Source organism: Gambusia affinis, linkage group LG18 (assembly GCF_019740435.1).
Source record: "Gambusia affinis linkage group LG18, SWU_Gaff_1.0, whole genome shotgun sequence".
Lineage (NCBI taxonomy): Eukaryota > Metazoa > Chordata > Actinopteri > Cyprinodontiformes > Poeciliidae > Gambusia > Gambusia affinis.
Window position 1 is genome coordinate 7,292,281 of NC_057885.1, and position 12,462 is coordinate 7,304,742.

The 12,462-nt window shown below is 40.3% G+C and overlaps 3 protein-coding genes across 3 annotated transcripts; 1 reads left to right on the plus strand and 2 right to left on the minus strand.

The window, feature by feature from the left end:
* Nucleotides 1–841: 841 nt before the first annotated feature.
* On the minus strand, nt 842–6,220 carry LOC122819857 (sterile alpha motif domain-containing protein 9-like). The gene is made up of 3 exons (XM_044096874.1): nt 6,193–6,220; nt 5,628–5,670; nt 842–3,473 (listed from the first exon to the last, which is right to left on the minus strand). Exon 3 carries the CDS (start codon nt 3,393–3,395, stop codon nt 1,389–1,391), a length of 2,007 nt encoding a protein of 668 aa, XP_043952809.1. The 5' UTR covers nt 3,396–3,473; nt 5,628–5,670; nt 6,193–6,220; the 3' UTR covers nt 842–1,388.
* A 4,685-nt stretch (nt 6,221–10,905) lies between these two features.
* LOC122819892 (histone H2A-like) lies at nt 10,906–11,507 on the minus strand. The gene has a single exon (XM_044096933.1). It carries the CDS (start codon nt 11,483–11,485, stop codon nt 11,099–11,101), a length of 387 nt encoding a protein of 128 aa, XP_043952868.1. The 5' UTR covers nt 11,486–11,507; the 3' UTR covers nt 10,906–11,098.
* Nucleotides 11,508–11,836: 329 nt separating this feature from the next.
* Nucleotides 11,837–12,378, plus strand: LOC122819891 (histone H3). Its single transcript, XM_044096932.1, has one exon. The coding sequence runs from the start codon at nt 11,846–11,848 to the stop codon at nt 12,254–12,256; it is 411 nt and encodes a 136-aa protein (XP_043952867.1). The 5' UTR covers nt 11,837–11,845; the 3' UTR covers nt 12,257–12,378.
* The last annotated feature ends 84 nt before the right edge of the window (nt 12,379–12,462 follow it).

Here is a 12,462-nt window from a genome sequence, read left to right on the forward strand (position 1 = left end):
TGCTTTACAAAATGGATTTTTATCAAAAGGATTTGCCTTTTTACCAGTAAGATGAAAGAAATTATCTGCTTCATCAGATTCGTGTGGATTCTGTTCCTCTGTCACCAACCCAGAGCCAAACATGTCACAGTTTTACTGCACATAAATCACTGTTTTTCAGCCTTCGTTACATGGATAGTCTTTGTGTGCAGAACTGATGATCAGCTAAACTCATTTTAAACACCAAGAATCCTAAATGTTGCTGGTTTACTTCATTAGAGTCAACGGACAGCATTAAAATATGCTACATTTTACTGAGACGAAGTTGCTGCTATACTGATAAACAACCAGTAGGTGGCAATGTAGCACTGCAAACGCTTTGGATTGAGTGAGCGCATAGAAAACTATTTAAGGTGGATTTTAAACATATTCAAACAACGTAAGTGGTTTTAATCTATTTTTTTAACATTCTTTTTCTCTTTAAACAATCTCCATGATGCTCCTTTCACATTACAGTGATCAGATTTATTTTATCAGTCACACTGTGTGTAGGTCACACACTAACTTTTTAAGTTTTACAGACGTTGCACCACGCACATAAAAATAAAAAGAAGTTAACATAATGAATAGAGAGAATTAAATAAGAGGATTATTGGTTCAAACAGTAGTTTGTGCAAGCAATTAGCTCAGTATGATAGGTGTGAGATTTAAAGTGTAAGAGTGAGAATTTGCAATTCAGCTCAAATGTTTGGGAGATTGTTAGAAAATATTAATGGAAAAGGTCTCAATAGGTGGTTTAGCTCGAAAACTGAAGGCAAGCAACAACTTAGATAAAAAATAACTCACATATAACACAGTCCAGCATTGTGGCATTTTTTTTTTATTAGACTTTGATAAATTTGTTTTTTCAGTAAGCATTTGTATGGAGGTATCATTTTAATCATTCTTAATTTATTTGAATATCAATCTTTATGTTTGCATGTAAAACAACAGAAACAAGGAGAAAGAAAAATTTAATTCAATATAATTCATTCATGTTCTTTTAATGATATCAGAGAATCCCAGACCGTTGATTAATATTGCTTCCACCATTAAAACACTGTAATTAACATATTTGATCACAGTAATAGGATCCAACATGAAGTTTGCAGAATAAAGCTGAAAACAGACCAGTGAGCTTTTTAAATGTACCGTAATCCTCCACCGCCCCTGATTCATCCATTACTGGTTATAATATCCACAGACTGCTTTCTTTTAAAAGACCCATTTGTACTCAGAAACTTAAGGAAATAAATAAAAATGCTGCTTTCTATCCCGGAAACCAGTGCTGACACCAGCAGTGTTTTGTTGCTGTATGTTGTATATGAACCTTTATTATGGTGTCTTTCTGGACAATCAAAGGTGTTTCACTAATCCTTCACTTCGAAGATGACAGGACCCTTGATGTTGAAGCCAAGATAAAAGCGCTTTGATTCAGACACATGGTCAACCTGGCACAGACTTTTTCTTATTTTCTTCCCACCGACACTAAGAAACACTTCATGATCTTCTCCACTTTGCGTTGCCTCCATTTGAACGGGCTGAAGCATATCCTGGATTTCTGGCAGCTGCCACACCTTCCCACTACTCCACATATCAATGATCTTCATTTTCATTTTGTTTCTATTTGTGTCACTCGGTTCATTTGCGAGCTGAGTTTCCACCATGCGCTCCACCTCCTTGTCCAGTCTAGACCTGTGGATCCATCTGCTAAGTCCAGAGCCTTTCCCTAGAAAAAACATTGGCAGCAGGTAACGACCTCGAAGGTACTTGGCGTAGACTTTATCGTAGGCTTTTTCCATCAAAGCAACATATTTTTCCATGTCAAGTTCATACATGAGGCCAGGAGGGGGCTGCTCAGATTCCTCTCCTGTATTGTTCTCCTCTACATCTGCTTCCTCTAGAGTTTGGTCTTGAAACTGATCCTCTGGCCAAAACAACAGCAGGACCAAAAGGTAAAACTCTGGGTCTCTACTGTTTGCCCCAGTGGGCAGAAACCTCTGTAAGATTGCCTGAAGTTCTCTAACCAAAGCATGTTGAGGAGAGTGGGTCTCTTTGTTGTTCAAGATGATGTTTGAAAGGATGTACCTCTGTGCCATTTTCACATCCTCTACATTTTCCTCATGAGCAGCCTTTAATTCATCTCGGGTTTGCTCCAACTGTGGTCGTGTTTTCTCAGTCACCCCAGACTGGAAGGCTCGTTTTTCCTTCGACACGAAAAGGCCGTGATTCAGGCAATCGAGAAGAGCTGGGAAGCTGGTGGAGTCAGTTGCATCTTTCGCCGTGTATTTTTGATAGCAAGTGGCAACATCTCTCCAAAAGTAATCTGGTTCTACTGTTGTCCTGTCAGGCTGGGAGTAGCTGAGATACCATTCAAAAAACTCAAACTTGTCTTCAACTTCCAATTTTAGGGTGTCCTTTAATGGATTGTTATGTTTGTGTTTCTCAGAGACGATCTTTGCCACTTGAATGAAACCAAAATGGCCTCGGTTGTTGAACGAATTGGAAATGTTGGCACAGTCGTCGTATTCACTCAATTCAGGGTCTAATTCCTTGTCAGCTTTCATCTCTTCATCTTTGAACGCCTTGAAGGCCTTCTCAGCCATTTCCTTCACCTCACTGGATTGGTTGGCCCCTCTCAATAAATGGTTCTTGTACACCTGTCCAAGGGTGTCTGCAGCATATGAGTTGTTCTGGGCTCTTTTGATGGCTTCTTTAGCCCATTTCTCTGCTGCGTTGAAGTTTGGACTACGTCCTTCAATGTAATACAGCCGAGCAACCGTTTGAGGGAAGATGTGTTTGTCTTTGAATTTGTTTGAAGCTTTTGTCAAAACCAAGAGTGCTTTATCAAATGTTTCTTTCTCTATGATGTCTTTAATTAGCAGTGAGAATTTCTCCTTGCCCTTTGGACCCATTTCTCTCCTTGTTAACAAATCTCTGACAAACTGGACAGTGTGAGGTTGGACTTCGTCTCCACAACGCAGAGACACACACTCCTGTGCTAAGGAACTTCTAGGAATCCCTAGGCAAGCCAATAGGTCCACAGACCTTGCAGCAACATCTGGATGAATCAGGCGTACCTCTGAGCCAGATACTCTGATGAGCTCGGAAAACGGCTGCATTCTATCCTCAAAGGGAGGCCCTCCATGGATGGGATCAGGCGGTCCTAGGATTTCTCGACACTCTTCCATGTTCAGGTAGGAATTGGGAACATAGGCATTCAACAGTGCCAACACTGAGAACAATTTTGTGTTGGAGGACATTGGGTGGTCCTTCACATGTGCAGAAATGTTCGGTTCACAACAACAAAATAAAGAATCATGGTTTTCATCAAGACTAAGGGCAGAGATCATATCTTCTCCTGAGTTACTTTCCATGATGGTCGTATCAAACAGAAGGGTCTTTTGTTTGTCTTGCTTCTGCTTGAAAAGGTTGTTTCACCACAGTTTACAATCCTAAAAGTAGAAGAGACAAGGTTTTTATAGCATAAATATTCAAAATAACAAGACATAGTGAGATTTAAGTGCTGAAACTGAACCCAGAATATCAAAACCCACAGAATGGTCCAGATCGTATCACTCAGAATGTGTTGAGAGCCTTTGTTGAACAGCTAAATAATGTCTTTCTAGACATACAGTACAGACCAAAAGTTTGGACACACCTTCTAGAAGTTTCAATTCTAATTGAATTCAATTAGAAGGTGTGTCCAAACTTTTGGTCTGTACTGTATTTATCTTTTTTTTTTCTTAGCCAAGCCAAAGTGCCTATCTGTCCAAAGACTGTCATCACGTTTCCTCTGACCAAGAAGCCAAATCCTTCTTTGATGAATGTTACTATCCAGGTAATATTGACACCATTAGCACAGAAATGTTTCCCGCAGCTTATGAATAATCACATCACATGATACATCTTCACTAATCAGGTCTAGTTTCAGTTTGCCTTACTGAGAAGTTTTATTGATGATCTCCACCCTACTCCATGATATACTGACACACCCAGGAAAGAAGGAATTTGTCAACTAATTTCATCATCCGGTGTGTTCAGACTCATTACAAACAATGATGAGTCATTTTACAGAAAAGTCTTGTGATCATTGAACAATATGAGCCTAATATTGTTATGATCATAAAAAGTACTACATATTTCAGAAAGGCTAATATCTCCCACTGACTATCAATAAGACCAGAAGGTTCACAACACCAAGTTCCTGGATCTGACATCAAGAAAGCATGATTTTCTTGTGAGAAATACCTGCGTATTTTGGAAAACCTCAGATCCAAAGCAACATTTAGTAGTTTTCCTCATTCGTTTCAGTTTTACTTAGTAGATTGGATCAGTGGTTTCCAGACCTGGTCTACAGTTACTGGTGTCCTGCATGTTGTAGGTGTCTCCTTGCTTCCAAACACCTCACTTCAATGAATGGGTGATGGCTTCTGCAGGGATACTTGAGGAACTGGTTTAGGAATCTCTGGTATGTTTCCAGTTAGAGATTATCGACATAAGAATCTGAACTGAAAGTTAAGGTGTGCTGTTAACTTTTTGTACTTTGGAGTGACAGTGTTTTGAATGTGCATGTGGTGAGTTCACTCCGTCTATTGTTTTATAGCATCCATCTTCATGAATACCCAAGCAGGTATTCATGAAGTAGGTATTCATGAAGCAATAACAGGCAGAGTCTGTCAGCTGTTAAGATATGAATTCCAGATAATCAGGTGTTGCCCTACCTTGTGTTGAGACGCTTACTCAATACATGCACACACACAAAGTATTGACACATGAGATTCTTCACAACAGCCTTTTGTTTTGAATGGAAAGTTTTTGTAGAAACAAAACTTAACTTTAGTTAATGTAGGGCATCGGATGACCGCTGGGAGGACCTTAAGTGACGTGACACATCAGCAGACCAAGGGGCGGACATTAGGTTATAAGCAATAGATCGTCCGCTGTATAGATTCGGTTTTTACACTTCACATTCACCTGAGCCTGTAAGGGTAAGCGTCTCTTTCTTTTTAGCGCTAAAAAGAATAAAATAAGTAAAGTCTGATTATTTGTGTCGGCTGATTTCCTGCACGTGTGCTCACATGGTTTTGGTCCGTCGCAGTGATTTTTTAAATCACAATAGTTGGTAATTCGGATTAAAATTAATTACTTTGTTAACAATTGCCTTTGTTAGTCATTAACAGTTTCTCATTGCAAAGCCTACTGTTGCACAACACAACATTCTGCAAATGCAACACTGGAAGGATCCTCACATTCACAACAGCACAGCGGAAAGAGAGACTCTGGTAATGAGAACTGCTGAGGAAACCATCAGTGTCTCATTTGTAGGACATTTAAAGAGAGAAGACGGCACTTTAACAGACCACTCACAGCAACTACTCCTGTCGTTTAGGAAAAAATACAGGCGGACATTTAAACACATTTTTTGTCCCCTCACAACAATCAAACTCCTGAACCGAAAGATGTAGCATGCAGAGTTGGGTTATAGTATCTTTTTTCTATCATTGTGAAGCTCGGTTTTGTTTTTGTGTCATGCATAGAAATAACATGTGAAGTTTGTTTATTTATTCACTCATTTATTTATCTCTAATGCCTCAGCATCCACTTACCTGCAAAAGGACTACGATCAGAGGACCAACAGCACGAAAACGTCTGCAAAAAACAGACCAGACACATTTCCCTACTTGACTGTGTATGAACATCAGAAACAAGTGACTCTTTGTGGCCTAGATGCAGTCCGACCTCATATGTAAAAATACAGCTCAGCAATTTTCCATATTTTCACAGACAAGGTTGAATTCCAACCTTGTCTGTGAAAATATAGACATACTGATGATCTATTTTGAACACTTCATGTCAAATAAATAAATAAATATTTGCAGATTCCAAATGTCAAAATGTATAGCCAACCACTGAGTCGCATCAAAAACAATTTAAATAGTCTGTGCATTACAAATTGTAATGTTGGATTTGTAATGTTTGTAATAATACTTCTTTTAACAACGTATGTTTATTACATCTGTAGCCAAAAAGTGCTAAAACATGCTTTATATATATAGATATAGATATATATATTGTTAATTATTTGACAATAATCAAAAATATGACACAAACAGCATTTAGCTCATACCCACACAGATAAATGAACACACACACACTCTCCAATCATCTTACCTGTCAGAGTTCCAGCAGGTGTGCAGGTGACTGAACATTAGAACAATGTTATTTATAATCAGCTTTGACCACACCCTCCCCACGGTTTCAGTTCTTCTATCCAGATGATGATGTGAGTTTCTTGTTACATCTCTTCTCTTGTCTGTATATGTTTGGCTCAAATGTGCCGCGGTTATTAATAGCTCAACTTGAAAGACAGCATGTCAGCTCATTAGCTTTCATTTGTGAAGAAACACAACTAATGAGTTGTGTTTCTTCACAAGAAACACAACACAACCAATGAGTTGTGTTTCTTCACAAGAAACACAACACAACCAATGAGTTGTGTTTCTTCACAAGAAACACAACCAATGAGTTGTGTTTCTTCACAAGAAACACAACCAATGAGTTGTGTTTCTTCACAAGAAACACAACCAATGAGTTGTGTTTCTTCACAAGAAACACAACCAATGAGTTGTGTTTCTTCACAAGAAACACAACACAACCAATGAGTTGTGTTTCTTCACAAGAAACACAACCAATGAGTTGTGTTTCTTCACAAGAAAACCAACACAACCAATGAGTTGTGTTCTCTTCACAAGAAACACAACCAATGAGTTGTGTTTCTTCACAAGAAACACAACCAATGAGTTGTGTTTCTTCACAAGAACCACAACCCATGAGTTGTGTTTCTTCACAAGAAACACAACACAACCAATGAGTTGTGTTTCTTGTGAAGAAACACAACCAATTTGTTGTGTTTCTTCACAAGAAACACAACACAACTAATGAGTTGTGTTTCTTCACAAGAAACACAACACAACTAATGAGTTGTGTTTCTTCACAAGAAACACAACACAACTAATGAGTTGTGTTTCTTCACAAGAAACACAACTAATGAGTTGTGTTTCTTCACAAGAAACACAACTAATGAGTTGTGTTTCTTCACAAGAAACACAACTAATGAGTTGTGTTTCTTCACAAGAAACACAACTAATGAGTTGTGTTTCTTCACAAGAAACACAACTAATGAGTTGTGTTTCTTCACAAGAAACACAACTAATGAGTTGTGTTTCTTCACAAGAAACACAACTAATGAGTTGTGTTTCTTCACAAGAAACACAACTAATGAGTTGTGTTTCTTCACAAGAAACACAACTAATGAGTTGTGTTTCTTCACAAGAAACACAACTAATGAGTTGTGTTTCTTCACAAGAAACACAACTAATGAGTTGTGTTTCTTCTAAGAAACACAACTAAGAAAACACAACTAATGAGTTGTGTTTCTTCACAAGAAACACAACTAATGAGTTGTGTTTCTTCACAAGAAACACAACTAATGAGTTGTGTTTCTTCACAAGAAACACAACTAATGAGTTGTGTTTCTTCACAAGAAACACAACTAATGAGTTGTGTTTCTTCACAAGAAACACAACTAATGAGTTGTGTTTCTTCACAAGAAACACAAGAAATTTTGCTTTCATTTGTGAAGAAACACAACTCATTAGTTGTGTTTCTTCACAAATGAAAGCAAAATGATTGCCTTTTTATAAAATCTGTTTTAGTTCAAAAGAACATTTTTTGTTCAAACAAAAATCCTGGTTTTGTTCGGCCATCTTGTAAATCCTAGATACCCACAAAAGGGAACAAACAGTTTAAATAGATTATATAGCATGAAGAAAATGTGTGTAGAGGTTTCATATCAGAATATGTAATGCTGGATTAGATGGTCACAAAATTATTGTATTTAAATTGCTTTTAATAGAGCTTTTAAAAGGGCTGCACAGTGACGCAGTAGGTAGAGCTGTTGCCTTGCAGCAAGAAGGTCCTGGGTTCGAATCCCGGCCGGGGATCTTTCTGCATGGAGTTTGCATGTTCTCCCTGTGCATGATGGGCTTTCTCCCACAGTCCAAAAACATGATTGTCATGTTTTTGGACTCTCTAAATTCTCCATAGGTGTGAGTGTGTGTGTGAATGGTTGTTTGTCTTGTATGTCTTTGTGTTGCCCTGCGACAGACTGGCGACCTGTCCAGGGTGAACCCGCCTCTCGCCCGGGACGCAGCTGGAGAGGAACCAGCAACCCTCCTGACCTCATTAGGGAAGAAGGATGTATGTATGTATGTATGTATGTATGTATGTATGTATGTATGTATGTATGGATGGATGTATGGATGTATGTATGGATGTATGTATGGATGTATGGATGGATGGATGGATGGATGGATGGATGGATGGATGGATGGATGGATGGATGGATGGATGGATGGATGGATGGATGTATGGATGTATGGATGTATGGATGGATGTATGGATGGATGGATGGATGGATGGATGGATGGATGGATGGATGGATGGATGGATGGATGGATGGATGGATGGATGGATGGAGCTTTTAAAAGCTGCTCCAGAGTAGCTTTCCATTGAATTTCCTTCTGGTTTTCCTCCAAACCAAAACAATCTGAAAACTGCTGTGACCAGTAATCCAGGAAGATGTTTTATAATCTCTACCAAAAAGATTTGCACAAAGCTATAGATGATGTCTAAAAAAGCAACAGGCAGATGATGTGCTTTAATTTCTGAAGGTGAGGCGTCTGTTGTGTTAAAATGAACTTTGATACAATAACACCTCAATGCAGAAGTGTTATAGCAGTTAGTGTTTCTGGGATGCAATGAAAGGATTGAATACAAATAAATATTAACTTTAGAAAACTGGACAATCCCGTGATTATTGGGAAAGACAGAAAAATCTTTATTTTAACTTGTATAATGTTACTGTTGCCAAGTTAGCTAACTAATGTTATTTTCTATAGCAGGTGAAATTTTCTTGAAACAAAGAAACCACTTAAAACTCAACCCAGTCAGTGAAAAATTCTGCTTTTAACAATTGACATTTTGTTGCTATAATGACAAAGTAACAAGCTCATTCATGTCCAAATCCTCTTCCGTATTTACTTCCACTTTTTTCTTTTGGTCCAGCCTTTGAATTAAAGATTAAGACAATATCAAAATGTTGCGCGTTGGCAACAAACATTCAGTTTAAAGCTTCATAAACTACACCTGGATCACGTCATTTTAGTCTCTGTATGTTTACTTGTCCACTTGGTGGCGCAGTAGCGCAGCTTCAGCTAGTCGCATGGAGTTGAAAGCTCCATAACATCCCGACAGTTAACTTTGGGCACAGATTTTATTGAAGTGCGCGTTTTTAGTTGCGTTGCATTTGTTGCACCTGACGTAGTTTTTTGTGTGCCACATTTCATAGGAAATTAGCTTCTTAAAGAAATGTGTGTGGTCCTTAAAAGGATGCCATGATTTATGCTACAGATTTAAATAAGTTTGGAGAAATCTGGCAGCCTTACGAGTTGTTCGTTACACGCTTATTATTATAATAACTGAAGCTTTTTAGAGTTTCTCTTGGAAGTTGGGGAAGAAAACCAAATGAGGAAACTTTAGCTCGTTAGAAGATGTGTGTGGCCCTGAAAAGGACCGTTTAGTTGTTGAATTTAACGGTGAGCGTACACCACGTCCATGGCGGTGACGGTCTTCCTCTTGGCGTGCTCGGTGTAGGTGACGGCGTCACGGATGACGTTCTCCAGGAAGACCTTGAGCACACCGCGGGTCTCCTCGTAGATGAGACCGGAGATCCGCTTGACTCCCCCGCGGCGAGCCAGACGGCGGATAGCGGGCTTGGTGATTCCCTGGATGTTATCACGGAGAACTTTACGGTGACGCTTGGCGCCTCCTTTACCGAGTCCTTTGCCTCCTTTTCCTCTTCCACTCATTTTGGTATCGTTCAAGAAAACTCTGAAGCGACAATGAGGGTCAGTAGGAGGAAACAGCGAGTATATGTGTGAACTGCGGACGTGAAAGAGAACAGGGGAGGAACCGAGCTCCAGTCACGTCATTGAAACCGGACGAAAAAGTTCGTGGTTTTCTTAGCCACTTTAAAAAAATAAGTAAATAAATAAAGCCTTCCTTCGGCAATTCAAAAATTAGTTTTTGAGAGAATAAAAATAAGTGAGGGCTCTGTTAAGTTTTTCATATAATAAAGAGGAAAGTAAAATAAAATCTAGAGTTTCACTTGAGAAACTATGAAATGAATTTGATGTCAATATATGAAATTTAAGAGCTTTCAAAAGGAAAACTATAGAAACCTCTATTGTCATGTATTTATGTTGAGTGGATGTGAATGAACAGTATATTTATTTTATATTCTGCTAAATTATAGACTGAATTGCAAGTATAAGCCCTGACTTAACTTTATTCATTGTTTGGCATCATCAGTTTGTAGAATAGTGTTCATTTTATTTTCCTTTTTTTGCAATGTAAACTTAACAAAAACTCTATAAAAATTAAATTATGAGTTATAAGTCCCAACATAAATCTAATTTCTGTTGTACGTTTACCTGATTTTCTAAGTCTAGTATCTCAGAAACTGTTTATACAGTGAAATTCGTGTCTGCTAATAATTTAGGAACATGAGTTTGTCTCAGACTACATAGTGTTCTCATTAAAACATAATAGGATTAACTAAACCATTACATATTTTGTTCAATCCAAAAACTTGATCTTAGTATAGAAGTGAAGTGACTGAGATTGTAGTTCAGAACCAGAACTAGTGTTGATATTGCAGATATAAAATAGGCAGAATTACTTTTTATTCTGACATTTTCACTGGTGAATTAAATGAATTGTGACTTTATGAACATGAAGTCAGTGACGGAATAGTATAATTTGTCCCACTGTGAGGTTACATTCGTATTGTTTGAAGATTTCATAAGCAATGAGTTTGATAAAATTGTATGCTTATGATAAAACCTATTTGTCAAAGCAGCAGCATCAGTCCAAGCTCTTAAAGTAAAGTGTGTGGCTCTTAAAAGAGCCGTTGTTTGTTTGTTTGTTTGTTTGTTTCTAGCGGGTATCGGTGAGTTTACTTGGCCTTGGCGGCCTTCTCGGTCTTCTTGGGCAGCAGCACCGCCTGGATGTTGGGCAGCACTCCACCCTGAGCGATGGTGACTCCACCCAGCAGCTTGTTGAGCTCCTCGTCGTTGCGGACGGCCAGCTGCAGGTGACGGGGGATGATGCGGGTCTTCTTGTTGTCGCGGGCCGCGTTCCCAGCCAGCTCCAGGATCTCAGCGGTCAGATACTCGAGCACAGCGGCCAGGTAGACGGGGGCTCCGGCACCGACCCGCTCTCCGTAGTTGCCTTTGCGCAGCAGCCTGTGGACACGGCCCACCGGGAACTGGAGTCCGGCTCTAGAGGAGCGGGTCTTGGCCTTTGCTCGGGCTTTTCCTCCGGTCTTTCCGCGGCCACTCATTTTGTTGATGATAGTTTCTGGAAACGAGACTTGAGAAAATGTAACAAGGAGTCGCTGGAAGCTGCTTTATATGTCCGCGGAGAGGAGCGGGACATGCTGGCAACCAACCAGAAGGCTCCGAGCAGAGCGGGACGGAGAGGCGGACTTTTTGAACGCAGCTTCCTCCAATGAGCAGCGGACATTAAGCCGGGAGGCGACGCCTCTGGGCGGTGCTGAGCTCCAGGAGGAGCCGCTAACCAACCAGGATCCGGAGCGGAGCTGCAGCGTCACAGGGTGACGCCCAGAGCCTCAGTTTAAGAGCGGCGGAGTCTCGGCGGTTTGTATCATTTTTCTCCTGATCCTGATCAGAGAAGCAGAATCATGGCCAGAACCAAGCAGACCGCCCGTAAATCCACCGGAGGCAAAGCCCCCAGGAAGCAGCTGGCCACCAAGGCAGCCAGGAAGAGCGCTCCGGCTACCGGTGGCGTGAAGAAGCCTCACCGCTACAGGCCCGGTACCGTGGCTCTGAGAGAGATCCGTCGCTACCAGAAGTCGACGGAGCTGCTGATCCGCAAGCTGCCCTTCCAGCGTCTGGTCCGAGAGATCGCTCAGGACTTCAAGACCGACCTGCGCTTCCAGAGCTCCGCCGTCATGGCTCTGCAGGAGGCCAGCGAGGCCTACCTGGTGGGTCTGTTCGAGGACACCAACCTGTGCGCCATCCACGCTAAGAGGGTCACCATCATGCCCAAAGACATCCAGCTGGCCCGCCGCATCCGTGGAGAGAGAGCTTAGAGGCCGCAGCTCCAACAAACACACAACGGCTCTTTTAAGAGCCACACAACTTCATTTAAGAGCTGTTTCTCCCCTTATTTTTATAACACAATGTCTAAATTAATACTTTAATTCCTGCTTTTTATTGCATTACCAGACAAAACTATTTTCTAGTTTTACTTAGATTAAAATACAGCTCTTGAATATAGAAGGTTTCTAGTTGCCAA

What these genes read in the sequence shown, in the direction of transcription:
- LOC122819892 (XM_044096933.1), bottom strand. Translation starts at nt 11,485, where the DNA reads ATGAGTGGCCGCGGAAAGACCGGAGGAAAAGCCCGAGCAAAGGCCAAG.
- LOC122819891 (XM_044096932.1), top strand. Translation starts at nt 11,846, where the DNA reads ATGGCCAGAACCAAGCAGACCGCCCGTAAATCCACCGGAGGCAAAGCC.
- LOC122819857 (XM_044096874.1), bottom strand. Translation starts at nt 3,395, where the DNA reads ATGGAAAGTAACTCAGGAGAAGATATGATCTCTGCCCTTAGTCTTGAT.